Below are 25,489 nucleotides of genomic sequence, written 5' to 3'. Positions count from 1 at the left end.
CAAACCTGGAAATCATAGACGAGAGGCAGTGGCACATTAGAATTACCTGGGAAACTTAAACCAGGAACTCTCCTCCTCATTCTTAGTCTGGACTGGGGGCCCAGGCATCAGTACTTTTAAAAGTTCTCAGGGTGCAGCCAGATTTGAAATTCACTTGTGTAGTTTATACTAGAAAGACAACTGGGAACTCTAATGAGCAGACTTACACAAAGAAAACGCCTGGACACTACCCCAAAAGATTGGTGCAACGAACATACTTTTAATGACAATGCTTAAGATATGTATGCATCATTTAAAAAATTCCCAAGTTTAACTGGCTTTTTTGTTTTTTTTTCAATCATTGCCTTCTACCTGTCCTAGTCATATAATATAAAAGGGCTTCAAATGTATGGTGAGAAGGAGGTTCACATGATAAAAGATCTCCTGATCTGGGCCCACATTACCAAACAGGTCTCAGCTTGAGTCTTCTTTCAGTTTAGAAGTCTCAGATTAGGACGCAAAACCAGGAACCTCTCAGGATTCGGGTTTTCACTTTTCTGGTTTGTTTTCTGAGTATGGCTGGGTAGGGGGTCAGAAGGGGCAGTTTCTCCCAAACCTTTCATTCCCAAAGACCACTGCTCCCCAGAAGTAAGGTCAGATTTCTGTACGTGTGTTGAGGTCGTCAGGAGGTAGTCGTTGGGGGAGGAGGAGAGGCCTGGGAAGGAAACGTTTCTCCTATCCTCCATTTCGCAGGCAGTCTACAAGGCTCCAAACTGGGTCAGAGAACAAAAAGTTGCTGCACTTGGGGCGATGAGCCCCAGGGAGTAGGCGAATCTCTAACCTCCCCTCGCGGAGGGCGTCCCAACCCAGCCTTCCCCTCCTCCCTACACACCCACTCACCCTCCCCCAGTTACAACAGGGAACCGAAAAGTCCAGAGGAGAAAGAGAGAACCGGGCGACTTAGAACCTAGAATTCTCCAACACCCCCCCCCCCTCCGCGTGGGGATGGGGATCCGGAGGTCGGAGATCGTATAGGGGCTGGGAGGGGAAGTCGAAGGGGCTGGGGATCACTCACCGCAGTCCGGCCCGGGCGGCGGCTCCCAGCCTCGCACCATGGGCCGGGGGGAAAAGGGGAGAAAGGGCAGGGGGCCTCCGGGGTGGGAGTGGGGTTCCCGCCCGGTGCGGCCTGCTCCAAGCCCACCCGCGCGGAGGGCCGGGACCGGGACTGCCCCCCCCGTCCCCGAGAGCGCGCCCGTCTAGCCCAACCCTGTTCGAGCGAGTTGGAGGCGGGGCGGATGGGTGGGGCGGGATCCAGGGGCGGTGCCAAGGTGGCCCGAGTCCCGATTGGTGGAAGTAGGAAGGCGGGGACCGGCGGAACGCACTGGGCCGGCCATTGGCTGCGTGAGTCTCGGCTGAAGTCGGTTATTGGCTGCATGGGCCTCAGCCGGGGTGGCTATTGGCTGCTTGGGGCAGGGAAGATGTCCCCCGGGGCCAGGGTGCTGCGAATGGTACCTCCCCCTGCCGCCCCCCCCCGCGTTCGACCTTACCGTGTCGGACCTTCGGAGTACGCTGAGCCCTGGTCCTCCCGGAATTTCCCCAAGGAATTCACAGCAGTTTGTTGAATTGTCCAAGAACGCCTTGCAACTACTCCCCATTTGTTCCCCCTGAAGGAAGAGTTTTTTCAGCATCCCCTTGCCAGGCTTACACGCGAGCAGAACCGAGCCGAGCCGCGCCTGCCCAGCCGAGGGCCGTCAGCAGCGTCACTGTAAACGGAGCGCCTAGAGCAACCGGGAACTTGTTCTCCAGATGGATCAAATGTCTTGCCGGCTGAAAGACGAGGATCCCAGCAGCCCGGCGCCTTTGGGACACCGGACAGGTGTTCCCAAAGACTAAGTGCCGGAAGGGGCACCTGTTTGGGACTCACCAGACTCCTAGACCACCCCCTCTCTGTCCCAGTGAGGAGGACCTGCCTCATATTTGGGGACCTTGGTTTTCGCTATCAAGAAAGGGATGGCAATAAAATGGACTTTTCACCAAAGTAGTCACACACTCTGAAGTTGTGGGCCAAAAGTTCGTATATTTGGAATTTGGGCCAAAAGTTTGTATATTTAGGATTCTCGGTCTTCAGACTAAAACTTGGGAACAGCACTTTCTGAAGTGATTCTTTTGTTCTCATATGCTGGTCTTTGAAAGTCTCTTTGCCTATTTAGGTAACTTAATAGTTTATGTAGCTACAATAACTTATAAAACAATTTCAGACTTTGTATTCCACATACATCACCCTTCCCATGTACTCCCCCCAAAACCAACCCCCACTACGGATTCTTTCTTGCTCCAATTTAAGGTCTAGAGCACTTCCATGGTTGTCAGACATCAGAAATGTATTTCCACTTCAGCACTGAGCCCTATTTTATGTTATTATGCCTGCATTTGTACCTGCCCACTTCCCAGCCCCATTACATTCAGTAAAAATTTCAACCTAAGAGCCAGCCCTACGATCTTCAAACTAGCATCCAGCAAATACATCATCGGTGTAAACAAAGGAAAGATACATATATATATTCTCAGCTTTAGAGTTGAAACTTCTGATCCCTCAGGGTTTAAGCCAGGGCTGGTAGTGTATACAGACTTTGTCCTAAATCATGAATGACTATTACCATGCCCCAATAGTTTGTATATGATAAAAGGAAAAGTGAAACATTTTAGGCAGCAGCAGTCCTCAGTTTTCAGTGGAGAAGTTGTTCTCCCATAATCCAAACAAATTACAAGACTGGGTTGACTGGGAAGAACTCATGCTTATCTGGCTGGAAAGCCAGGCAGACAATGTCTGCGGGAACCTAGTACCTGTCCCTCTATAGAGGGTTCAGTTAGGCACTCTGGGCAACACTTATCACCGGCTTTTGGAAATACGAAAGATGGACAACTCTGCCACCTTTCTTGTCTCATTAAGACACTCACTCCCGAGACTCAGGAGTAGGGAACAGAATTGAAGATAGGTTTAGGAGAGGGGAAATCCAAGGCAAGAAGAAACTCATCTGCCCCTTTTCTGGAGTGTGTGCTGAAGCCTCCTTTTTTTTTTTTTTTTTTTAGGATTTTATTTATTTATTTGAGAGAGCGCACAAGCAGGGGGAGAGGTTGTGTGGGTTTCACCTAAAGCTTTAAAAGATGGACTGGACTGGGATTGGAAGAGAGGAATAGATGCAGGCTGACAATATCAGAGAAGGGAGGGCCCCCCTTTAGCAAGACAACAAACCTTCCCAGTTCTTCCAGGGCCTAGTGCTGAAGAATGCAGACTCATCATGTCATCCTCAGTGTAGAGATGTTAATTCCCCATCTTTGGTGAAAATTCTCTTTTCCTTTGCATGGCTTAGATATTAGCAGGATCAACCAGAGGCACATTTACCATATACCTAAGGAAACTGAAGTTTCAGGGTCATCCCTTGCATGGAGGAGCACTGGAGGAGCCCCAGGATGTGTTAACATGGTCGTGGGTTTTTGTAAAATTTGAAAAAAAATATTTAAACTGCAGGGGCGCCTGGGTGGCTCAGTCGTTAAGTGTCTGCCTTCGGCTCAGGTCATGATCCCGGGGCTCTGGGATCGAGCCCCATGTCAGGCTCTCTGCGTGGCGGGAGCCTGCTTCTCCCTCTCCTCCCAGCTTGTGGTCTCTTTCACTATCTCTGTCACTATCTGTCTCTCTCTCTCTCAAATAAATAAAATCTTAAAAAAAAAAAACTGCAATTGGCTAAGATTGATGTCTCTTTCCTTTCTAACTTCCCCTCCATCACACTTCTCCTTTTGTCAGGTGGCAGTGGGAAGGCCATGGGTATTTTGGGATTGGCTAAGGAAATGGAGTTGGGGATACATTTAGTTTGGGTTGAGTAGGTATATGACTGTGATTTGCAGTTACTTCTGTAAATAGTTTAATAGCCAGTATAGTGTTAGGGGCTGAACTGTGTCATCCACCGCCCCCACCCCACATTCATATGATAAAGTCCTAACTCCTGATGCCTTAGAATGTAACTGTATTTGGAAATAAGTTCTATAAAGAGGTAATTAGGTTAAAATGAGGTTTTCAGGATGAGTCCTAATCCAATATGACTGGTATTTTATAATAGGAAATTTGGACCCAGACATGAACATAGGAAAGACCATGGGAAGACATAGGGAGAAGATGACTATATAAGCCAAGGAAAGGAACCTCAGAATTAAGTCAACCCTGCAGATACATTAATCTCAGACTTCTACACTCCACAACTGTGAGAGAATTTTGGTTTAAGCCACCCACTGGGTTGCATTTTGTTTGGCAGCTCTAGCCGACTAATACATATACATTAATCCTAGTGTCAACAATCCAGAGAATATTCGTCATTACAAATTTGAAATGCTCTGAAATTGTACACATATATCAAAGAAATTTGATAGTGTTTTTTTAAAGTTTGACAAAAATCCTAAAAAAATTATGTAACATTATCACTTATAAAGTGTGAGGGTGAAAATTTTCTAAATCACTAAGAATTTAAAAAAAAGTGATCATGTAGAAGGCTGAATTACTTTTCTGTACTCCTTATAGAAAACATAATCATCAATATGAGAAATCAAGGAGCATGCACCCAAAAACAAAATTGTAAAAAAAAAAAAAATGCTTGTCAAGTAGATAATTTTTAAAATGTTATTTTTCTTGATTTTATGATACAGTATTTGTCACCTCCTTAAAAATGTTATCTTTTCTCATTCTAAACTATTTTCACTTTTGTGCCTAATGTATTTATTTTTCTTTTAAAAGGCTCCAACAGTTGTGTTTCAGGTGCCCCAAAACTTGGATCTACCCTTGGGACAACCCAAATGGATATGGTGAGTTTCTGCCTCACTTAGAGGAACCATGCTCCACCATTCTGTGCCCTGTCTCCTAAGAAATACAAAAGCGGAGGACTGACCAATCAGAACTGCAACTATTAAAGATTTGGAATAGCAAAAGCTGCAGTGGAGTTTGTGGAAGAAGGATTTCAGACAGACCTAGCACTAGACTAAGGTGTGAAAAGCCTGGGAAGACATTAGGGCCACAGAGGAATCTTAGGCAATAAGCCACAGAGAAAAAAACCCTGGGAAGCCCCCGCTTACCTCTCTTTGGGTGTCTGCTCCTCATGCTGACTCTACCCTTCAGCATATCTAGTTTGACAACGTAAGTGTGGGTGCTCTGCCGTGACATCACAACTTGGTCATTATGATGTAATGAGGAGGCATCTGATTATTCTCAGGCTAGGGCTTCCCTATTAGAAACGTTCTCATTATTTTGTGGGTAACTGGATTCTCTCATTGTTCAGGTGATGTAGGAGTCAATATTATGTTAGAACTTGATCTTTCTCAAGGATGCCTCACTTTAATACCTTTTGCTCCATTCTGGATTAGACAGAAGTCTTTGCTTTTCCTCTTCATCATATTTCCTAAGCTTTGCTTTAGGGTTGCCCTTGATAGAGAAAAGGGCTTTGTTCTTTCCTTCAGTGTTTAAGGAGCAGAATGTAACTTAGATGGCCCCCTTAAGGAAGAAGAGCCCCCTCAACCGGGGGGGAAACTCGGCGCTTTTACCCAAGCCATACCCTTTAACTGCACCAGGAATTGGTGCTGGGTGCCAGGGGACTAAAACTGGGCCCTGATAACTTTCCTACCACTACCCAATATGGTGGTGGGATTCTATTGGGGTGTCTTATACCAGGGCTGCCCAACTCCTCCATATCTTTTGCCCACCCAACTTTTGCATAGCAATAGGACACCAGCAGACAGAACTTTTATGAGATAACCAAGATATGGGGGATGGGAGAGAAGAATCTCACTTCTGGGTCTCTTGCCACCCTTCACCCCAAACAAATAATATTTCTCAGTATTTTATTATATACTTTCATATTTCGACTTTATTTCAAATATGAGGTCTTTTATCCAGAAGGGAGGGCAGCTGCATGAGGAAGCTGAAGTGAGGCACAATTCTAGTGGGTTTGGGGCCCAGTGAACAGGGCTGCACTGTGAAGAGGGTGAGGACGCTCTGGGAGGGCCTGATGAGAACAGTGGTTTGGGGGGATTCACATAGCAAACTTTCAATTCCTCTCCAGGTTAACTAGTCAATAGGTGGATTATTCAGTTTTTTTAGCAACTTCACTGTTCCTTAGCAATATCACCCAAAGAAGTACCAAGGCTGGGAACACAGAGAAAACTACAAGTGCCTTTTGTTTCTTTCTATGCCTGGATAAGGAAGGGAATAGAAACTAGCAACAGAAAATGAAACATTTATGATATTATTGCTTGCCATGAAAAATTGCGGGTCTGACTGTAGAGGCCCGTTTTGTAGCCTGGGAGTGGGATATGGTCAGGAGGGCTGGGGTTAAGCCCCATCTCGAGCTGTACTAACAAATTCTCTGACCCTGCTGAAGTCTCCTCATCTCTGGACCTGTGTCCTCATTTGTACTGGAGAATGGACCCAGTGATCTCTAAAGACAAGCTTTTCCAGGTCTCTGATTCTATGACCTTGCAGATTGCAAGGATCCAGAGGAGCTCCAGAGAAATGCAGGTGTTAAAAGCAAGGGAATGTGGGAGTTCGATTGGAAAGTTTAGGAGTTAGGGCTTATTGTGAAGAGAAATGAGCTACATGCATAAAGAGAAACTAAGGTACGAGAGGAAGGCTGTCAGACAGGTAAGTGTAAGAAGACCGGGCAAAAGTGTTCCAGCTGTGTGGCTTCAAGGACCCAAGCCCCTGATCAAGGCAATGTTTTCTCTTCTAGTGCTGCCTAGTCCACAGCTGACCTGTTATACACTAAATTGCTCCTGTTCATATAGTCATCAGCCTTCAGGGGGAAAGGACCCATCCCAATGCCTAACACCTAACACATCTCTAAAAATTCCACCAAACTTCTAGTGTTCCCCATATCAGATTAGATCAGCTTACCCCCAGGCCCTGGGGCAGCTCTATATGGGAAGAACTAGAAGATTCAGGTGTTGGTTCTATAAAGCTGAGAATGGGAGGTGGGGGGTGGGTGAGCCATAGTACTTCTTACAGAGAAAGCTCAGGGAAAAATGGATTATCCTTGGTTCCCTGTCTCCAACCAGTTTACATTTATCCACTCAGTAATACCAGGGCTTGCAGAGAGGGCCCAAGCACAGATCATTCAACAGTTGTCCTAGTCAGGGATACCTTTTAGTGGAGACTTTAAGGACTGGTCAGTTCAAGACCAGTCAGGGGAGTGGAAAGGGGTGTCACACCAACAGGTGTAGAATGTTGGTTAGGGCCAGGAGAGAATCCCAATGTAAGGAAAAGCTGGAGTTCAAATGGGTTCCCAAGTTCTCTAGCAGGCAGGCAGTGTGGTCCCTTGCTACTTCTGCAGAGCTGGGACACTGGTACAGGAGAGAGCAGCAAGCTCCTGCATGGGAGTGTGGGACCCACAGCACTTTGCCTTCTCTAAGCCAGTTCAGTAATCTGCGAGGATGGGAAGGCGGAGCAGTTAGAAACTGTGGTCTTCTCCTAATAAGAGATTATATATGGTAAAGTTTTCAGTTTTGTTTTTAAATGAAAAAAATATAGTAACATGGTTATATACAGAAGCTCTGGAGAGCCTGAGTTCACAATCCTAGCAATGCCATTTACCAGTGATGTGATCTTGAACAAATTACTATGCTTTTCTGAGCTGTTTCCTCATCTCTAAAACAGGGATAGTATTTCTCAACTGATTGGGTTGTTCTGAGGATTGTAATGCATGCAAGACACCAGATTTGAGTGGATAAGTAAATGTGAGCTATTATGACTGTTAATACAACATGACAATAGTGCATACACATTAGGCAAGAGATTAGTATATACTGAGCCTCGACCCAGGCTCCCTCTCCATCATCCTCCCTTGGGCTCTTCATTGATGACTAAAAAGCGCATTGCTTGGTGGCTTCCAGGAGGTTCTTTCTTCACTCTGCTGGAACTTTGACCTGAAGGTGATCCACAAGATACATGAAATTCTTTGTTTTCTTCATCACGTAAGGATGATGTTTAAACCGGCATTTCTTTGAGGAGTGACTCGGGGTTCCTCTCTTTTCGGCCATCTTCCTTTAAAGGACTAAGGCTTTGGACAGGAGGGGCCTGGTAACGCACTCCATACTCTGTTCTGAATGCATGTATGGGCACATGTGCATGCACTCTCTGACTCAGTAATAAGGAAGAGGAGGATTCAGACATTTTTGAGAAACTAGTAACAGGTAGAAAAGGGTGTGGGGAGCTGGTTACCTGGGAGCAGCTGTTCATCTGCATCAGGAACTGCTTCTTTTCCCTCTTCTCCCTTCTAGAAGACTGTCAAGGAGGAGCCTGAGGGAGGAAGGTGGATCAACCATGGTCTTGGAGAAAAGGAAGTAGGTTCTCCACCCCTTCTGGAGGGAGAAGGAATAGCAGAAATCAACAAGGATGAAGATGGAGGCAAATGGAAAAGAGAAAACGAAGGTAAATACCCTATATGCTAAAAGAAAAATGAAAGTGATGAGAGAGAGGGACAAGGAAAGAAAAAAGCAAAGAGCTTAGGAATAGGGTAAGAGGAAAGGAAAAACTACCAGCAGAGGTTAACTAGGGAGACCTAAGGCATGATTGTGAATGGGTAGAAGAGTCCAGCTTTCCCATTTCACTTGCTCAGGGTATGGAACAGACTGCCATCTTCTGGTGCCATTTAATTACGAAGTGGCTTTGATTCTTGATTTGAAATGTTTTCCATTTCTTATATCCGTAATCCTTTATCCTCAAAAGAGCCTCAACGTTGTTTCATCTCTGGGGCTCCCAAACATCATTTTCCCCAACAGAGATGCACCTGCCCAAAATTGTCTCAAAGTCTGGAAGTCTGTGCAGGCAAGGGCAAAAAGCACTGGGCAGAGGATGAGCTGCAGTTTGAAAAAGGCCCTGGAATACCATCAGGCTGCAAGCTGGTTATGGGATGCTTCCTGGGCTCTGGAATATCTGTATCAAAAACTGGAGGACCCATCCTCAGCCCCAACCAAATGCTGGGAGTGCTGTATGTTCTGAACTGTAGCACTCCCAACTGTATGTTGGAGAATGTGGCTTCTAATCTACACTCTGCCACTCATGGATCATAAAATGTTAAAGTAAGAAGAGCCTGTGACAGATCACCTAGTCAAAATCTAATTTCCCAAGGAGAAGACTGGGGCCCAGAGAGGTGAAGTAACTTTACCCAAAGTAATACAGCTAGTCAGTGACTCTTTCCTTCTGAGGCAGAATCATGATAGTGATTTTTGTGATTCACTGTTCCTGACAAACACAGTGCATAAAGTGCTTAGAGGTCATTAAAAGGCACCCCAGAAAGGTAAGGCTGGCATTTTTCTGGAAGCCCCTGAGTGTACCAACTCCTCAGGCACATTATTTGGCTACAAGGACAGGCCTGGAGTTGCTTTTGCCTTCATTTTAATCCCCAGGGCTGCCTGGAGGAGGAGGGAGGAGCTCTGATGGCAGTCTGCCATCACTCCCCAGCCAGTCAGGGGAAAATGAAGCCAGGGATCGTCGGGAATGACAAGAGAATCCTGTCATAATGCCAGGGTCTGGGGAGGAACAGCCAAGTTCCTGGGACTTAAGCAAGGCAATTATGGCTGAGTATAAAGCTAGGATGGGCAGGACTGGGGGACCTGAGGAGGCAACGGCGGGTAAGAAAAGGGAATGAGCTGGCAATACAAATTACTCAGTAGGGTGGGCTCCTACTTCAACAAAATACCTCCTCTATCTCAAAGAGGTACCCTAACCTTCAAATGCCTAGGTCTGACGAACCCACTAACTTTCTCGCAGTACTAGCTCACGGTACAGGACATCACCATCAAACCCGTCTTTTGCTTTTTTCTAATCCTTCCAGCGCCCTTTCTGGTTTCCTTTCTTCTATGCCTTGGGTTCCTATCACTCACATCCAACTACTGTTTTTCCACCCGGATCTCCCCGACCTTCGTTCATTCCGCCCACTCCCCACACCCCTTTGATTTTTCCCATTCTCCTCGCCCTCCCCCACTTGACTCTCTTGGACAGCTCCCAGCCAATCTCGGTTTCTCTCATTCCTCCCCGCCAAATCTTCGGGCTCCCCCAGCCCCTGGGTGCCTTTGGTTTTCCCGCCGTCGGCCCAGGCGTCTCAGATAAAGTGGATCCAGCCTTGGGGCTCCGGGGCCCCGCCACTCCCGGGGTGCTCGGGCCCGCGTAGAGCATAGTCACGGCCGCCGTTGTTGTCCCAGAACTCGTGGCCGGTCACGCGGTAGCGCAAGGCGAAAAGCAAGGCGCCCCCAATGGGTGGCGCCGGAAGGCGGAAGGCGAAGCGGTCTGCGCGCGGCGGGGGCGGGGCCGGGCCGGCGTAGGAGGCGGGTGCCTCGCGTTGGCTCCGCCAGCCGTCGGCGCTCCAGCGCACGCTCACGCGCTTCTCGTAGGCCAGGTCCAGCACGCGCGCGCTCCCGGCCACGCCCAACGGGCCCGCCTCGGCGCGTTCCAGGCAGATGCGCTGCGCCTGCAAGCGGGTGGCGAAGCCAGGCTCGTTGGCCGGCTCCAGGGCGGCGCGCGCCTCCTGGGGGAAGGGGGAGGAGAGGAGAGACGGGGGCGGGGTCAGGGAGAGGCACTGGACCAAGCCGAGGCCAACCCCGGCGGGGGGCAGTCGGAGTGGAGCCCAGCTGAGAGAGTGGCCCCAAAAGGAATGAGCAAGAATAAGTCTAGGTTTGGGGATGGAGATAGGTGTTGCTTGATAAATCCTCTCCCACACGCCCACGGCGGCCGGGTCGGGGAGGTCCCGGGAAAGGGGCGTGCCGCTGCCGCCTGCCTACCTGGAGGCCGCGGGCGCGAGGCTGGCACGGCGCGAAGTGGCGGAGGGCGTCCCTCTGCAGCTGGACTTGCACGTGGCGGGGCACCCGGGGCAGCTCTCCCGGGCGGAAGCGGCGCACCGCGGCCAGCTCCAGCCCAAGGGCGTCGGCGAAACGCACTCTCTTGCGGGTGTCGGGGCTGCGGGGCGCCCGGACCCCGCCGCCTCCGGCGGGCGCAGAAAGGGCCCGGCGACCCCGACTCGGAGCGTGAGCGCGGGATCGGGCCCCAAGGCGCGTCCCGCCCTCGCCTGGCTCCACCTCCGGCTCTTCCTCGAGGCTGGGCCGCTGGCTGCGGTAGTAGGCACGCTCTGTTAGTGCGGCTATGAAGCTCAGGTTGCGGGGAATGTCGGTGCGGGGGGGCCGCTCTCGAGACATGGCATCCCCCGCCCGGGCGGGGCCCGCCCGCAGCGGCGCAGCGTTGCCCTGCTTTCCTCTCGCCCGACCGCCCGGCGTCGGCGCAGAAGCCGCCCCTCGCCGTTGCGTACTCTCCTTGCTGTCACCTCCAGGATTCTCCACCTCCTGTAGCTGTCTCCCCTCCGTGACTACCTTCCCCCCCCCTCCGCTCTGACCGTCAGCTCTCAGGGTTTTAGACCATCATCTCCTGCCTCCTGCAAGCTGTCTGCTCTGAGCGTGCGCTCAGCGGCGCTCACCCTCCGGTCCCGGGGCCCTCTCGGCCGGGCCCCCGCCCACAGTCCTCTGACAGGTGGCTCCCCATTTGTCTTAGCAGAGTACCACGGGGCGGGGATCCACCTTCCGGTACTGAGTGAGACCACTCAGGCTTTTTGTTTTGTTTTGTTTTTAACGGCTTCAACCTCTCGGTCATAGGAAGAGTTAATGCTTAAGGGAGGATAAAGTCACATTTCCTTTTCTTTCAGAGGATGGTTCAAAATGCCCAGCCTGAGTTTCTCTTCAGGGCTCACCATTTTCTTTTCCAAACCCTAGGCTCCAGGTTTTGGAGGGGGGTTGCAGAGGGTGCACAGAAGGAAAGGTCATGAAAACTAGGTAGTGTCTCAAATAGAAGCTGAGATGTGGCCCTCAAAAGGGTGGGTGGTCCATTGGGAAAGAGTTCTGCACTTGGTCTTAGCCAAATCTGAACTGAGTTGTGGGAAGACAGCTCTGGTCTCACTTCTGGTAGTATTTTGCAGTGTGGCCTTAAGCATGGCATAACTTCTCTGGACCTCAGTCTTCTCATCTGTGAAAAAGTAGATTAGAGTTCTGATCTCTAACTCCACTGCAAGTCCTTTGAGGGCAGAGGCTGTGTCTGATTCACAGTTTCAGCACATAGTAGGCTCTCAAATTATTGAATGAATGAACACATGACTCTCTTGGAGCTGGGACTGTGGAGTTCTAGTTCCACTGGGAACTTCCAACATGGGCACAGAGCTGGCTTTTTTCTCCTTCATTTTGTTCTACATTAGGGGGGAAAAAAAGTGAAGTATTTTGTGTAGTTTTTTTTTTCTTCCTAAATCCCCTACTGATTTTGTATAACACTTACAATGTACTAGGTACACTTGTAAGAATAGTACAAATATTAACTCCTATAAATAGCCATCAAAAGAGTAGGAAGTACTAGTATGCCTATTTTACAGATGAGAAATTTGAGAGGGGCTAGGAGTCTTGCCCAGGGTCACAGAGGCAATGATTGAGGAGCTGGGATTAGAACATCAGCAGTCCAGCGCTAGAGCCCACTCTTACCCACTTGGTTATGTAAGATTAAAACGTTTAGTAGTAATAGTTAACATCTTCAGAGTATTGTAATGAGGAATCTTTTTTTTTTAAAGATTTTATTTATTTATTTGACAGAGAGAGACAAAGCGAGAGAAGGAAGACAAGCAGGGGGAGTGGGAGAGGGAGAAGCAGGCTTCCCGCTGAGCAGGGAGCCCGATGTGGGGCTCGATCCCAGAACCCTGGGATCATGACCTGAGCCGAAGGCAGACGCTTAACGACTGAGCCACCCAGGTACCCCTGGAATCTCTAAATTTAAAACAGCACAATAGTTTAACTGTAAAATCACAAGTTGGACTAAGTTGGAAATAAACAGTGAGACACATACTATCTTATTATACAAGTCATTCTTGTTTGCATTTTAACTCCGAATTAACCTTAGCAATGCTATTTAGCCAGGAATCATTTTTATTTTTTAAAGATTTTATTTATTTATCTGACAGAGAGAGACACAGCGAGAGAGGGAACACAAGCAGGGGAAGTGGGAGAGGGAGAAGCAGGCCTCCCGCCGAGCAGGGAACCCGATGTGGGGCTCGATCCCAGGACCCTGAGATCATGACCGGAGCCGAAGGCAGACGCTTAACAACTGAGCCACCCAGCGCCCCTAGGAATCATTTTTAAAGTGATACTGAGTTTTCTGATTTTATACATGTATATATAATCCATGGACATACTCTTTTCCTATTTTAGGGTGTAAAATAATGTTACTAATTTGTGTTACAGTCAAGCATTTTAAAACTATCTTCCTTGCTCTTGTAAAATATATCATTGAGGGGCGTCTGGGTGGCTCAGTTGGTTAAGCATCTGCCTTTGGCTCAGGTCATGGTCCCAGGGTCCTGGGATCCAGCCCCACATCAGACTCCCTGCTCAGCAAGGAGTCTTCTTCTCCCTCTGTCCCTCCCCAGCTCGTGCTCTCTATCTCTCTCTCAAATAAATAAAATCTTTAATATATATATATTTCAATTGAAATAAATATTTATATATATATAATTGAAGTAATAGATAAGGTTCAAAGTGGGCCTATATGGCCTGAGGTTTTCTGATAAAAACAAGTGTGCTTTGTCTATAGTTTGAACTGCCATTCCTTGGCTCCATGGTGTTGGTCTGAGAAGATCCTTGAGGTACACAGCTTTGGACCAGGTATAATTTGTGTTGGTCTAGCAGCTCTATTCTGGCTGCTCAGACTGACATTGAACCTTTATTCCAAATCAATGTTTGTTTCTTTTCTTTTTCTTTTCTCTCTTTATAGTTCAGTCTTTGTTTCTTAAATAGCCACTATAGTTACCTTCAAACATTGGAGTGGGCCTGCTCAATAACTGGCCAGGGGAGTTGAATGATTTGTTCAATCAACATTTACTGAGGGTCTATTAGGCCTGAAGGACATAACAGTGAATAAAATTCTGTTCCTGCTCTCCCAGGGTTTATAAATAAATGGGAGGGCAGACAGAAATATATTTGGATTCTGAGACTTAAAAGTGTTGTTATTTCAAGTAAGTGTCTTAGAAGAAATCAGGATTGCAAATGAAGGATTGGACTAGGTTATTCTCTGAAGAAGAAGGCAGCCTTGCTGGTGGCAGCTGTAATGATCATCCCAAGAGCAAAGAAGTAAGGAGGATGGTTGAAAGGATACAGTCATAAATATGTGGAATCTGCTGTGCATTCAGAATGGAGGGGATAACTGAGTTTGGACTTGTCAGTGGTGTGATAACATAGATTACCTGAAGCAGAGAGATGAACTTATAACAATGCACTTAAAGTTAAGACAAACTTTACAGTCAGACAAAATTGAGTACCAGTTTCTAAGTATGGCTTCGGGTAAGTAACCTCTCCAAGCCTCACTCTCTTCCTCTATAGAATGAGAATAAAGCAGCATAGGGATTGGTGTGAGGATAAATATCATGCATATAAAGAAAGCACCTAGTGCCCAATAAGTCCTTAAAATGTATTAGTTGTTACTATTACTGTTACAGAAACGACCTTTCTTCTCCAGAGACTGTAGGGGCAGTTAGGAATATCAAGGCTTGGACTGGATGTGGAAGCAAAGGGAACCAGCAGGAAAGGAAAATTGGGGAGCGCCTGGGTGGCTCAGTCATTGAGCGTCTGCCTTCAGCTGGGGTCATGATCCCAGAGTCCTGGGATCGAGCCCCGCGTCAGGCTCCCTGCTCCGCGGGAAGCCTGCTTCTCCCTCTCCCATTCCCCTTGCTTGTGTTCCCTCTCTCGCTGTGTCTCTTTTTGTTAAAGAAATAAATAAAATCTTAAAAAAAAAAAAAAGGAAAGGAAAATTGGGTTGCCTCTTTCTATCCTTTGGCTGGAGGTCCCTCCGAATAGAGCCAAAGGAAGTGTCAGGGCAAGAGCCAGTGAGGCCCAGTCAGAATGCCTGAGAGAGCCCTCCTGAGGATCACCTGTGGTCGCATTGCTTCACATCCTGTGAACTGCCCTGTGTAAATATACTGCCGTGCATAAATAATAGGCATACATATATGTATGTGTCTGTACACATACACACACACACACGTATATAAAAAATCTGAAAGGGTAAACATCGACCTTGACATTGGCAACCTCCAGAAAGGGAGGTGGAATTGGGCAAGGAGTGGGAGGAGGGAGATTGAGGACTTGTATTTTTTTCCCCTTAGATCTCTATATTGTTTGAACTTGTCATAAGGAGAATAAGTTCATGTGTTGAGTGAAAAGAATTAAAAAGGAAACCAATGTGATTACCAAAAAAATGAAAGAAGGTAAAGAAAAGTTACCTGCAGAAATTACTTGCGATCCAAGTCTTGATGCCCGGCTAAAGCCCCAGCCCACAAAGAGACTATTGGGTTAAAGGTCCTGGAGAAAAAGAGGGAGTAAAATGTTCAGTGTCTGTGTCGTGTCTGCCAGTCCCACGGGGCGAGGCACCTGGCAGGCAGTTCCCACTGCAATGGGAACTGCTTCTCTAATGCAGGCATCCACTCCAGGGCTGGAAAAATTCAACAAGTGCAAGGAACATCAGAGACCTTCTGGAAATGGTGAATTTGCTCCGAGGTTTCCTGAGGCCTAGCCGGCTTCTCTGGGCAGCCTTCAGGCTCAGGAGCCCAGCCTGGCCCTCTGTGTTCTCTCCGGCCCGCTCTTCTTGGCTTCCAGCAGCCCTCTCTCTTCCGGAGTTGTGGCCCTTCCCAAGCTTGCTTCCCAGCCCCGCCCCTCTCTCTGGACGCATCTCTGGGCCCCATCATCACCCGGCGCCAGGCCCTCCCTCCCGCCCCCCCCTTTCTCCTCCCTCCTTCCTTCCTTCCCTTCCTCCCTCTCTCCCTCCCTCCCAGCTCCTGCACCAGGAAACGGCCCGGATCCTGGCAGCGGCCTGACCCGTGAGATCCCTAACCTGGCAGGCAGGCGGGGTTGGAGACTTGCTGAGGGTGGGGGTGAAGGAGGAGTTGGGCTCTTGGACTGCACTAGCGGGGAGCCGGGAGTAGAGATGGTGTCGGCAGGAAGCCCTTGGCCCTGGGTTTCCCGGGAGGACAGTCATTAAACATGGATTCGGCCACACAGCTGGTAGTTGGGGGCAGGGGCCGGTCCGGGGAGCTGCAACCCCAGCCTTCTCAGTCCAGACCCTGATCCCTGGCCTTCCCCGCCTAGCTCTGCTCTCCCCCTCCCCTTCCCAGGGCTCCACGCTGGCCAGGAGGATGAAAGGCCCCAGCTGGGGGCTCCTTGCCACCAGCGCTGGGTCCTAAGAGCTGCCATCCAGGCTGGGTGAGTGTCCCCTTCCTTCTCTGTTCTGGGCAGCCCTTTGCTTCTCCCACCTTTCCCTTCAGCCCCTCTCTCCTCCCCCCATCTTGTGCCTCTGCCAGCATCTTTACATCTTCCCTCTGGGGAGGTACTAAGCCCCTTCCTTTAGCCAAAAAGATGTGTACAGTGGAAAGGGGGGTTGTAGGGGGTGTTAAAGAGCTAGTATTCTATTATGGAAAGAATCTAAAGTATTTTAAAAATAAAATTTACTTGTTATGCATTTAGTGTGGCATATTACGAATTTAATGGCCAGCCCCTCATGCCCTGGGCCTCTCACCTTGACTTAATTCCCGTGTTCTTGCCCCTCCCTGCCCAGTGGTCTCTGAGCATTTCCTCCCACCTCTCTCCCTGTCTCACTGGGTTGGCCAAGCCTGAAGTACCCCTTCTGGCTCTCTGACCATATATTCATGCCAGTCTTTCATCCTTGACTCTTACAGCCGCCCGGATGGCGACCCCAGCCTCAGCCCCAGACACACGGGCTCTAGTGGCAGACTTTGTAGGCTATAAGCTGAGGCAGAAGGGTTATGTTTGTGGAGCTGGCCCTGGGGAGGGCCCAGCAGCTGACCCACTGCACCAAGCCATGCGGGCAGCTGGAGATGAGTTTGAGACCCGCTTCCGGCGCACCTTCTCTGATTTGGCAGCCCAGCTGCATGTGACCCCAGGCTCAGCCCAGCAACGCTTCACCCAGGTCTCTGATGAACTCTTCCAGGGGGGCCCCAACTGGGGCCGCCTTGTGGCCTTCTTTGTCTTTGGAGCCGCACTGTGTGCTGAGAGTGTCAACAAAGAGATGGAGCCACTTGTGGGACAAGTGCAAGAGTGGATGGTGGCCTACCTGGAGACACGGCTGGCCGACTGGATCCACAGCAGTGGGGGCTGGGTAAGGAGCTTCTCAATTGCTGCTCTGCACACCCCTCTGCAAAGCTCGTCTCCAGAGGGAAGATGGGGGCTCTGGCTGGAGGCTGGGGGCTGAGTCTCCCTATTTGGGTGGAATCAGATGCCCTCACTCTGGGTGTCATGCTGGACTCTGCACTCCAGGGCTGCCATGCAGTCATCACTGGATGGGCTCATGGTCCAAAGCAGAGGACAGAATACACAGTGCCTGCAGGGAAATGGCATCCAGCTGTCGGGAACTTTTTACACCAGAGTAGGTGACATGGGCGGGGGGTGTCAGCGATGGGTGGTGGTCAGGAAAGCCTTGGCAAAGGATGCCAGTTCTGAGCAAAAATTTTGGCCAGGGAGAGGCTGGGATTCACTTGAGGCAGAGAGGGCAAATGAGCCAGGCGCTCATGGGGGATGATGGGGGCTTGCAGCCAGTAGAGCTTTGGCTGGAGAGGAGCTGGGTATGGGGTAGTGCTTGCAGTGGATGGAACTGGAACTCTTCCTCTCCTCTTTCCTCCACTCTTTCCTCTCCTGATATCCCTTTCTCCTTCTTTCTCTCCTACTTCCCTTCTCTCCCACAGGCGGAGTTCACAGCTCTATACGGGGACGGGGCCCTGGAGGAGGCGCGGCGTCTGCGGGAGGGGAACTGGGCCTCAGTGAGGACAGTGCTGACAGGGGCCGTGGCACTGGGGGCCCTGGTAACTGTAGGGGCCTTTTTTGCTAGCAAGTGAGAAAATCCAGGGCCAGGTGGGGCTAAGTGTGGCTGGGGGACAGGAGAGCAGGAACAGAACAAGAGAAATGCCCTTGGAAGAAGTGGGGTGAATGGATGGGCATGGAACGGGGATGGGAAGGGGCAGGGTACTGTGTGAAGGAGCTGTGTGTGCCAGGCAGGCAGTTGGAAGGATGAGCTGGAGACATTAGGGAATGTATTTGGAAAGTATTTGGGGGCCAGGAGATGAAGTCATTCCAGGGTTGGGAGGAGGTGGGAGAGGTCATGTCTATAGGTGTAGGCACACAAAACTATACCTAGAGCTTAATTTATAGCCCTGAGGGAGGTTGACTTGCATAAGGGGTTGTGTCTCCTTTGGATGAGTGAGATTTGGGGAAAACATAGAAGGCACAACCCTTTGAAATGGAAGCTTGAGGTTCTCGGGTGATAGGGAGAGGTGGCTGTGATGGTGGGCTGCTTGGACACGCGTGTGCATGTGCACGCATGCTCGTGTGCATGCTGGGCTGCTTGTCTAACCTGCTGGTGGCCGTATTCAAGGAGAAAACTTCCCTGTTGGACTGGCAAGAACAAGGGCCAGTTCTCTGCCCCTCCTCCCAACCCTCTCCTCCCCCCTCTCCTTGTCCTGATGCCTCAAGGCTGTGGGAGAAACACTGTATCCAGAAGAGGGCTTTGGGCACTTTGGGCAGAAAGTCATTAGCAGGGCTTTGGAGAGAAGAGAAGTTCTGTAGCTGGCCTTGTTGCTTCACCATCCCCATTCCTTGTGCATCATACTTGCTGCTGCCTCCTGGGCTCTGAACAAAAACAGGGCTGCGGAGGCTGCAGCGGGCGGGTGGTGGGGAGGGGCTGGGCCTACGTGCCACCCTCCTCTCCCACTGGGGCACACTGGTGCCTAAAGTGTTCCCTGTCTCTGGGACCTTCTGTACCCAAACTTAAACTCTAAATTGGGACTCTGATTTTCCTTTGGAGTGTGTGGAGGTAAATGTTGATCTAGAGTACAGTCTGGGTCCTGCACTGTGTCTCAGTGAGACTGCTGATGCCTTGAGAGGAACATTCCAGCTCCGAACCCCATGGGTGTGAGGGTGACCTGTACTCCGTGACTGGCCTATTCCATGTAGTGGGCTTTGGTGCTGCTTTATCGAGGGCCAGGTGTATGGGTTCTAGAGTACCTACCATGACCTAGAAGCATTTATATTTTCTTTGAAGCCACGCTGTTTGCATGGGTGTTACTTGTCTGTACCTCAGAGTCTGAGGACATTAACTTTAGAGCTCACAGTCCTCTAGAACAGATTCAGATTATAGCTTTTTCTTTTGAGAGAGAAATGATTTCACTCCAGATGCATGTCCTGAGCCAGACCTCACTGCTGCACTTCCCAAGGTGCTCAAGTTGCTGCTCTCCAATGCTGACTTCAGACACAGTGCTCTAGAACCCTGCCCTTGATCCTGAGCACTGATCAGCTTAGCTAGACCATGGTTGACTCTTCTTGGAGATTTTCATTTGGTCCCAGAATGTGGCAACATAGTTGTACTCACAAGAATGTGGGACCAAAATTGGCCTCAGGTGTTTAGCCCAGACTTTTGCTTTTGAGAGAGGGCTGCACTTTTTAATGGTATTTATAGGGGAGGTGGTAGACTGCATGTGCCACTTGGTCTGTTGTGAGTATGCTGATACCAGAAACTCAGAGCTGGTCTGTGGCAAGAAGTTGGGGGTGGGGGTCTCTGACTCGCTCAGGACAAACTAGACCAGTGGTTTTCAGACTGCTTGGCAGAGCCCTGAAGTTTCCTAGGGCTTGCCTCAGGAGTCCTTGGGGAGGTGAAGAGGGGGTGCTAAGCAGGCTGGGCTACACATCCTTAAACAGAATAGCTCCCCTTGTAGCTGTCTTACATATCGGGGTTCAGGGTAAGATTTTATTTGCATTAAGGGGTTTGCTGCTGAAAAGAAAAAAACAAATGTTGGAAAAACCACTGACTAGACCATCAGCTCCAAATTGGAGCCCGCGCTCCCCCAGGTTTGGGGCAGACTCTTCACCCCCCCCTTCTACCACAGGACGCCTATCCCTGTTAGCTCTCCTGGGGGCCTTTAGCAAACCGGAGCAGCAGGGACCATGGTCAGGTAACTGAAATGCTCTGCTCTGAGGCCTTCACACCTGGGTGGAAGGAGAGGTTGTTTTCTGAAAGGGGAAAGGGCTTGGATTCCCAGAAGCATAGCTTGCTTGGGACCATAGTGGGCAGTTTTGATCTGTCCTGTCCTTTTTAGCTTGAGGGGCAATGGAAACCCCAGAGACTCTTCTGTCAGGGAAAACTAGAGACTCTTCTAGAGCCATATAGTTCCTTGGGATTAGCTCTTGGCCAGGAAGGCTGAGTATGGCTCCCAATTTTTAAATCTATTTCATTTTTTTAAAAAATAAGGGAAATAAATCTAATTGCCATTTTTCAGAGATTAAATATGTGGAGAGGGCGTTTCTCGCTTTCCAGAGCCCAAAGGGACAAATAGGGACTTTGCTTAGGCCAAGGAAGGAGCAGAAGTAGGGCAACTAGGTCCTGCAATTATTAATCCCACTCCCCACTTATTCTAGGGTATATACTATTTTACTTTTTTAAATCATAAAATGGCGGGAGAACAGATTTGGTTAGTTTAGAAGAAAAGAAAAAGCTCTATAAATATAAATATATATTCCTGTATTTTTATTTAATAATTTATAAATACCAAGTTCATTTGACTTTTATTTTTGTGTAATATGTAATGGTCATATTAAAAAAAATAAATAAAGCCCGGAAGTTTAATGAGAAGGACTGAGCAGGGTTTGTGACTTCTACGCTCTGTAGCCTGGTGTCAGGACATTTCTTGATCTAATCATCTCTTCACGACCTTGGTAAGGGCAAGAATTAGGGTAACAGGGATTTCGGAAAGTGTTGAGACAAAAAAGAAAAGAAAAGAAAATCAGAGTTGCTCCTCCGTCTTCTAACCCCTGCCAAATGCCCAAAGCCAAGAGCTCCATCTGTGCCAACCCAAATCTTAAGAGGGTGTGTGTCTATAGTACTTTGGGATGGCTACAAATGGAAAACAAACCAAAACAAAGAAAACTTACCCCAAATCTTTGTGTGATGGTAATCAAGTCCCCAGTTGTGGTTCAGCCTCCAATGATAATGAGCATTTCTCCCCAGTACCCTGCTGCCAACTTCTGGCAAAAATGGAGTCCCTGCTTTCTTTCCTGGCCCCCTGAGATACTTGGTTTCAGCCATTTTAATGCAAACAGCTAAAGTGGATGGAATCTACAGGAATTATTCAGCCCATCCCTCTGTACCTCTAGTCTAGGACCACGTCAAAATAATGTCTGACAGAAATAGTGATTGTAATTTCAAATTATAAGCAGGAATTTCTAGTCTTTATATAAACCAGTGCAATTAAATTGCATTTGGATTTATGTGTCAAATTGTACTTAGAAATATACTGCTCAGAGGAGAGTTTCCATTCTCTCTCTATAGAAAATCCAACAGGGCAAGCCATATTAAAATCTGAGAGTGGCTTGGTGAACATGGCATTAGGGGAAAGAGAATTAGATGCTCTTAATAGTTAATGTTGTCAGGCTATGAGAGCATTTATCTCCACTGCAGTGTGACTGAATTAATGATTGATTGATTTGTATTTGACTAGTTCCTTCCAAAAAGCATTTGCAACATCTTACTGTAATACACAAAAGACAAAGCAATAGGAAAATACGGATTTTTAAAGTAGAGGTAAAGGGTAAATTGAAATATTACAATAGGATGGCAGCACAGGGAAAATTAATGTACAGAAAAGCATTCTATAGGTAATATTTCCAAATGCTAAAGCTAAGCTATGAATTCGGCCTTGAGCTTTCTTGGCAGCTAAGGCAAATTGGAAAACACAACAAGATTCACATTTCTGTTAGGATTTAGAAAAGCCTATCAATTCCTTAAGATGGGCAAAAACTTCTGTAGCTCTTCTGAGATAACATAGAGGATATCACCCTCTGTAACACCTGACAGTAAATATGATGCTGAGTTTTGCACCAGTATTTCTCATAGAAACACCAAATGGGGATTCAGTAGGTCCTAAGCTTGTTTTATCAGGCTCATCACAATTTAGCCCAAAGATACCCTATGATGCTTTAATATAGGGCTAAATTTCAGACTATCTAAATAGATAGATGGATTATCCTTCAGACATTTCTTCATGAATGTCATTTCTCCAGATGGTACTTTTGATAAAAGTTGGGCAACATTTAGTTACAGTTTCTAGCAAATAGATGGATTATAGACATTCTGTGTTTTTTCTTAAGAGCAGATCCTTTGAAAACCTTAAAAGCTGCCTTAAATGTGGATATAGGTGTGACATAAATAAACTAAGAATATTTTAAAAATCAATGAGAAAACATAATATAATGGAAATCTATGTAGTTCTTTACTGATTCAATCATTCATTCATACAGCAAATATTCAAGCCTCTTCTGTGTGCTAAGCACAGTTCTAGGCACTGAGATAGAGAAGGAAGTGCACAGACACAAATTTCTGCCTTCACGTTAGTTACATTCTAATAAGGGAAACAAACAAAAACTAAATAAATAAGTTCATCTCGCAATATTCATTAACATGACATTTCACGTTACGAGGTGGTAAATGCTATGAAGAAAAATAATTCATTAGTATGGAATTGGGAAGATGTTAGTATAGATTTCAATGTTAAATAGAATAGTCATGGAAGCCCTCATTTCTAAGGTGACTTTTTAGAGTAAAGTCATGGAAAATGAAATTGGAAAAATATTTTTATCGATACAGAAAGATGTTTCTGACTTGGTAAAAAAGAAAATAGAAAATAATATATACAGTATGATCCCAGTTTGCTATAAATATATAAATGTGTGTGTGTGTGTGTGTGTGTGCGCGCCTCTATATGTATTTATGTATTGAAAACTTCAGGAAGGGTATATGCCAAAATATCATTAGTGTTATCTCTGGGTGTTGGATTTTACTGGTGATTTTGTTTTGTTCTTTCTACTGTCAGTATTTTCTGATCTTTTCATAAAGAACACATATTTCTTGTACAGTATACTAAAACAAGTTTTCCAGGTACAAAGTTTTTAAGAAGTTAACCAAGCAGAATAGAAAATAAGCAGCCCAATGGAGGTTCTTTCTCATTTAATAAGGACACCTCACTTCCCTGCAAGGACAGACCTAGGGAGTTAAGGTAGGCAAGGCTAGACTTTGCATTAGAAAATAATTGGGAGTTGGGGCACCTGGGTGGGCTCAGTTGATTGGGCATCCAGCTCTTGATCTCAGCTCAGGTCTCCATCTCAGGGTTGTGAGTTCAAGCCCCGCGTGGGGCTCAGCACCCCCAAAAAACAACAAAGAAAATTATTGGAGTCCACTCCCCAGTAGAGGTAAGTAAATGATCAAAGCTTCAAGCTTCTATATCAGCACTGTCCAAAAGAAATATAATGCAAGCCAGGGCGCCTGTGTGGCTCAGATGGTTAAGCGTCTGCCTTCGGCTCAGGTCATGATCTCAGGGTCCTGGGATCGAGTCCCGCATCGGGCTCCCTGCTCCTTGGGAGCCTGCTTCTTGCTCTGCTTCTCTCTCTCTCTCATGAATAAATAAATAAAATCTTTAAAAAAAAAATATATATATATATAATGCAAGCCATATATGTAGTTTTACATTTTCTAGTAGCCTCATTAAAAAGGCAAAAAGAAACAGGTATAAAACTAATTTAATAATATTTTACTTAGGCCAGTATATAAAAATTATTATAATTTCAACCTATAATTAATATTACAGCTATTAACTTATTTTACAGTTGCTTTTTCATACTAAGTCTTTGAAATTTTGTGTATATTTGACACTTTCAATACATCTCAAGTCAGACTACTCATGTTCCAAGTGCTCAAGGCATGTGTGCTAGTGGGTATCATATTAAACAATGTAGTTCTAGGTTATAGAGAATTATTATAGCAGGCAAAAAAAGCAAGAGCTAAAAATAAGGATGAAACTACCAAGGAGCCAAGTATTTATGTAGTTTAGTGAGACAGCTTTTCCCTTTTGGACAGAACTGGAGATGCCCTCATCCATTTTTTACTGATTTAATTCTCCTTTTCTTAAGTCCATTAACCATTCACTTCTATTAACACATTTTTCCTTCTAGGGCACAACATCACTGATTTTCAGTTTTCCTGAAACTCCATGGCCTCTATTGAGAGGTTATTACTGAAGGAAAATTATACTCATGATGGGTAAATTTCACATCATTACATACTAATTTCTTACAAATTCATTCTTAGAAACTTATCTCTTTGATGTTTTCTATGCATCAACAATGGGCAAGATATTAAAATTATTATGGAAGATCATTCAGTTAGCATTTATTGAGCACACAGTGATGGGCAATGGGTATACAAATATAATTAAGACGATATCCCTGCCTTTTGCAGTTTACAGTCTAATAGGGAAGTATCTTACTTTACAAGTCACTGTTCAAATCTTTTTAAATGTGTCTTTAAAAGTAATCATGCTTACTAGAGTAAGTTTGGAAGTTGGAGGGTTAATTTTAAATAAAAATAATATATTGTGGAAAAATCATAGAATATGGAAAAGCATAAATCAAGTATAATCCTACTACTCAGAAAGTACCACTGTTAACATTTTGGCATATTTCTTTCCCATCTTCTATCTGTGCTTCTATTTTAGGATCATACTGTATGTACAATTTTCTATACTACAATTCTGCTTACTGTTTTATTGCACAATTTTCCCTTGTCATTAAAAATGTTTTGAAGGCAAAATGACTATAAAAAGTTATATCTATGTGTGTATATAATTTTCCTGAATGTGCCCACTTGGACATTCAAATTGCTTACATTTTTTCACTTTGATGAACATCTTTATTCTCAGATGTTTATCCAGTTTTTAGATTATTTCTTTAGAGCAGAGTATAAGAAATACAATCACTGAGTTAAGAATCTCAATAGTTTGAAAGTTTTTAGTACATATTACCAAAGAAAAGATCGAACTGGTTCTTGCTCCCTTTTTTCCCCAAGTCCAAGTTATTTTTTTAAAAAATAAGATATCATAATCACACTTTAATCATACCTTAAATACAATTTTACATTCTACTTCTTTGGCCTAACAAGAATTATTTTTCATGTTATTACATGCTATGTGTAGCCCTCTTAATAGGTGCATAATAATCTTTGGGTATAATTACAGTCTGCCTAATCATTTGTTTATTATTGGAATTTAGTCTTTTTCCAATTTCAACATCATATATAATGTAATCTTTGTGTATCAAAGCAGACCTTATAGTAATTTTGATCTAAGCTTTGAAAGCTAGCTCTGAGTTCCCTGCTAACTTTTTTTTTTTTCCTCCTCCACTCACTTTTAATTAGTTCCATGACTTGGGCAAGTTACTTCACTCTTTCTTCACCCGCTCAAAAAGGTTATAGTTTTGGAAATATTTGCTTCATAGAGTTGTGAGAATTTCAATGAGATAATATAATAAGGAGTCTAGGATTGTGCCTGTTACAAAATCAAGTACTCAACAAAAATAGGAT

The 25,489-nt window shown here is 46.4% G+C and overlaps 2 protein-coding genes across 7 annotated transcripts; one reads left to right on the top strand and one right to left on the bottom strand.

The window, feature by feature from the left end:
- Positions 1 to 250: 250 nt before the first annotated feature.
- On the bottom strand, positions 251 to 15,726 carry PPP1R3E (protein phosphatase 1 regulatory subunit 3E). Of its 5 annotated transcripts, none has more exons than XM_081830740.1 (6): positions 15,306 to 15,725; positions 10,792 to 12,236; positions 9,999 to 10,538; positions 8,234 to 8,373; positions 1,527 to 7,938; positions 251 to 752 (listed from the first exon to the last, which is right to left on the bottom strand). In XM_081830740.1, the coding sequence occupies exons 2-3, from the start codon at positions 11,200 to 11,202 to the stop codon at positions 10,116 to 10,118; spliced, it is 834 nt and encodes a 277-aa protein (XP_081686866.1). In that variant the 5' UTR covers positions 11,203 to 12,236; positions 15,306 to 15,725; the 3' UTR covers positions 251 to 752; positions 1,527 to 7,938; positions 8,234 to 8,373; positions 9,999 to 10,115. The 5 variants fall into 5 exon arrangements, with proteins under 5 accessions (XP_081686866.1, XP_081686865.1, XP_081686864.1 ...); XM_081830739.1 differs by having other exon boundaries at positions 1,527 to 8,373; positions 15,306 to 15,384; positions 15,552 to 15,725; XM_081830738.1 differs by having other exon boundaries at positions 1,527 to 8,373; positions 10,085 to 10,538; positions 15,306 to 15,726.
- Positions 15,727 to 15,777: 51 nt separating this feature from the next.
- Positions 15,778 to 20,713, top strand: BCL2L2 (BCL2 like 2). Of its 2 annotated transcripts, none has more exons than XM_006749785.2 (4): positions 15,778 to 15,899; positions 16,194 to 16,281; positions 16,755 to 17,194; positions 17,778 to 20,713. In XM_006749785.2, exons 3-4 carry the CDS (start codon positions 16,763 to 16,765, stop codon positions 17,925 to 17,927), a joined length of 582 nt encoding a protein of 193 aa, XP_006749848.1. In that variant the 5' UTR covers positions 15,778 to 15,899; positions 16,194 to 16,281; positions 16,755 to 16,762; the 3' UTR covers positions 17,928 to 20,713. The 2 variants fall into 2 exon arrangements, with proteins under 2 accessions (XP_006749848.1, XP_006749849.1); XM_006749786.3 differs by having other exon boundaries at positions 15,794 to 15,920.
- The last annotated feature ends 4,776 nt before the right edge of the window (positions 20,714 to 25,489 follow it).

This window comes from Leptonychotes weddellii, chromosome 9 (assembly GCF_054177405.1).
Source record: "Leptonychotes weddellii isolate Sample4059 chromosome 9, ASM5417740v2, whole genome shotgun sequence".
In the NCBI taxonomy this organism is placed as follows: Eukaryota; Metazoa; Chordata; class Mammalia; order Carnivora; family Phocidae; genus Leptonychotes; species Leptonychotes weddellii.
The sequence above is the reverse complement of the archived record's forward strand: the minus strand, read 5'-3'. Positions and strand labels throughout refer to the sequence as shown.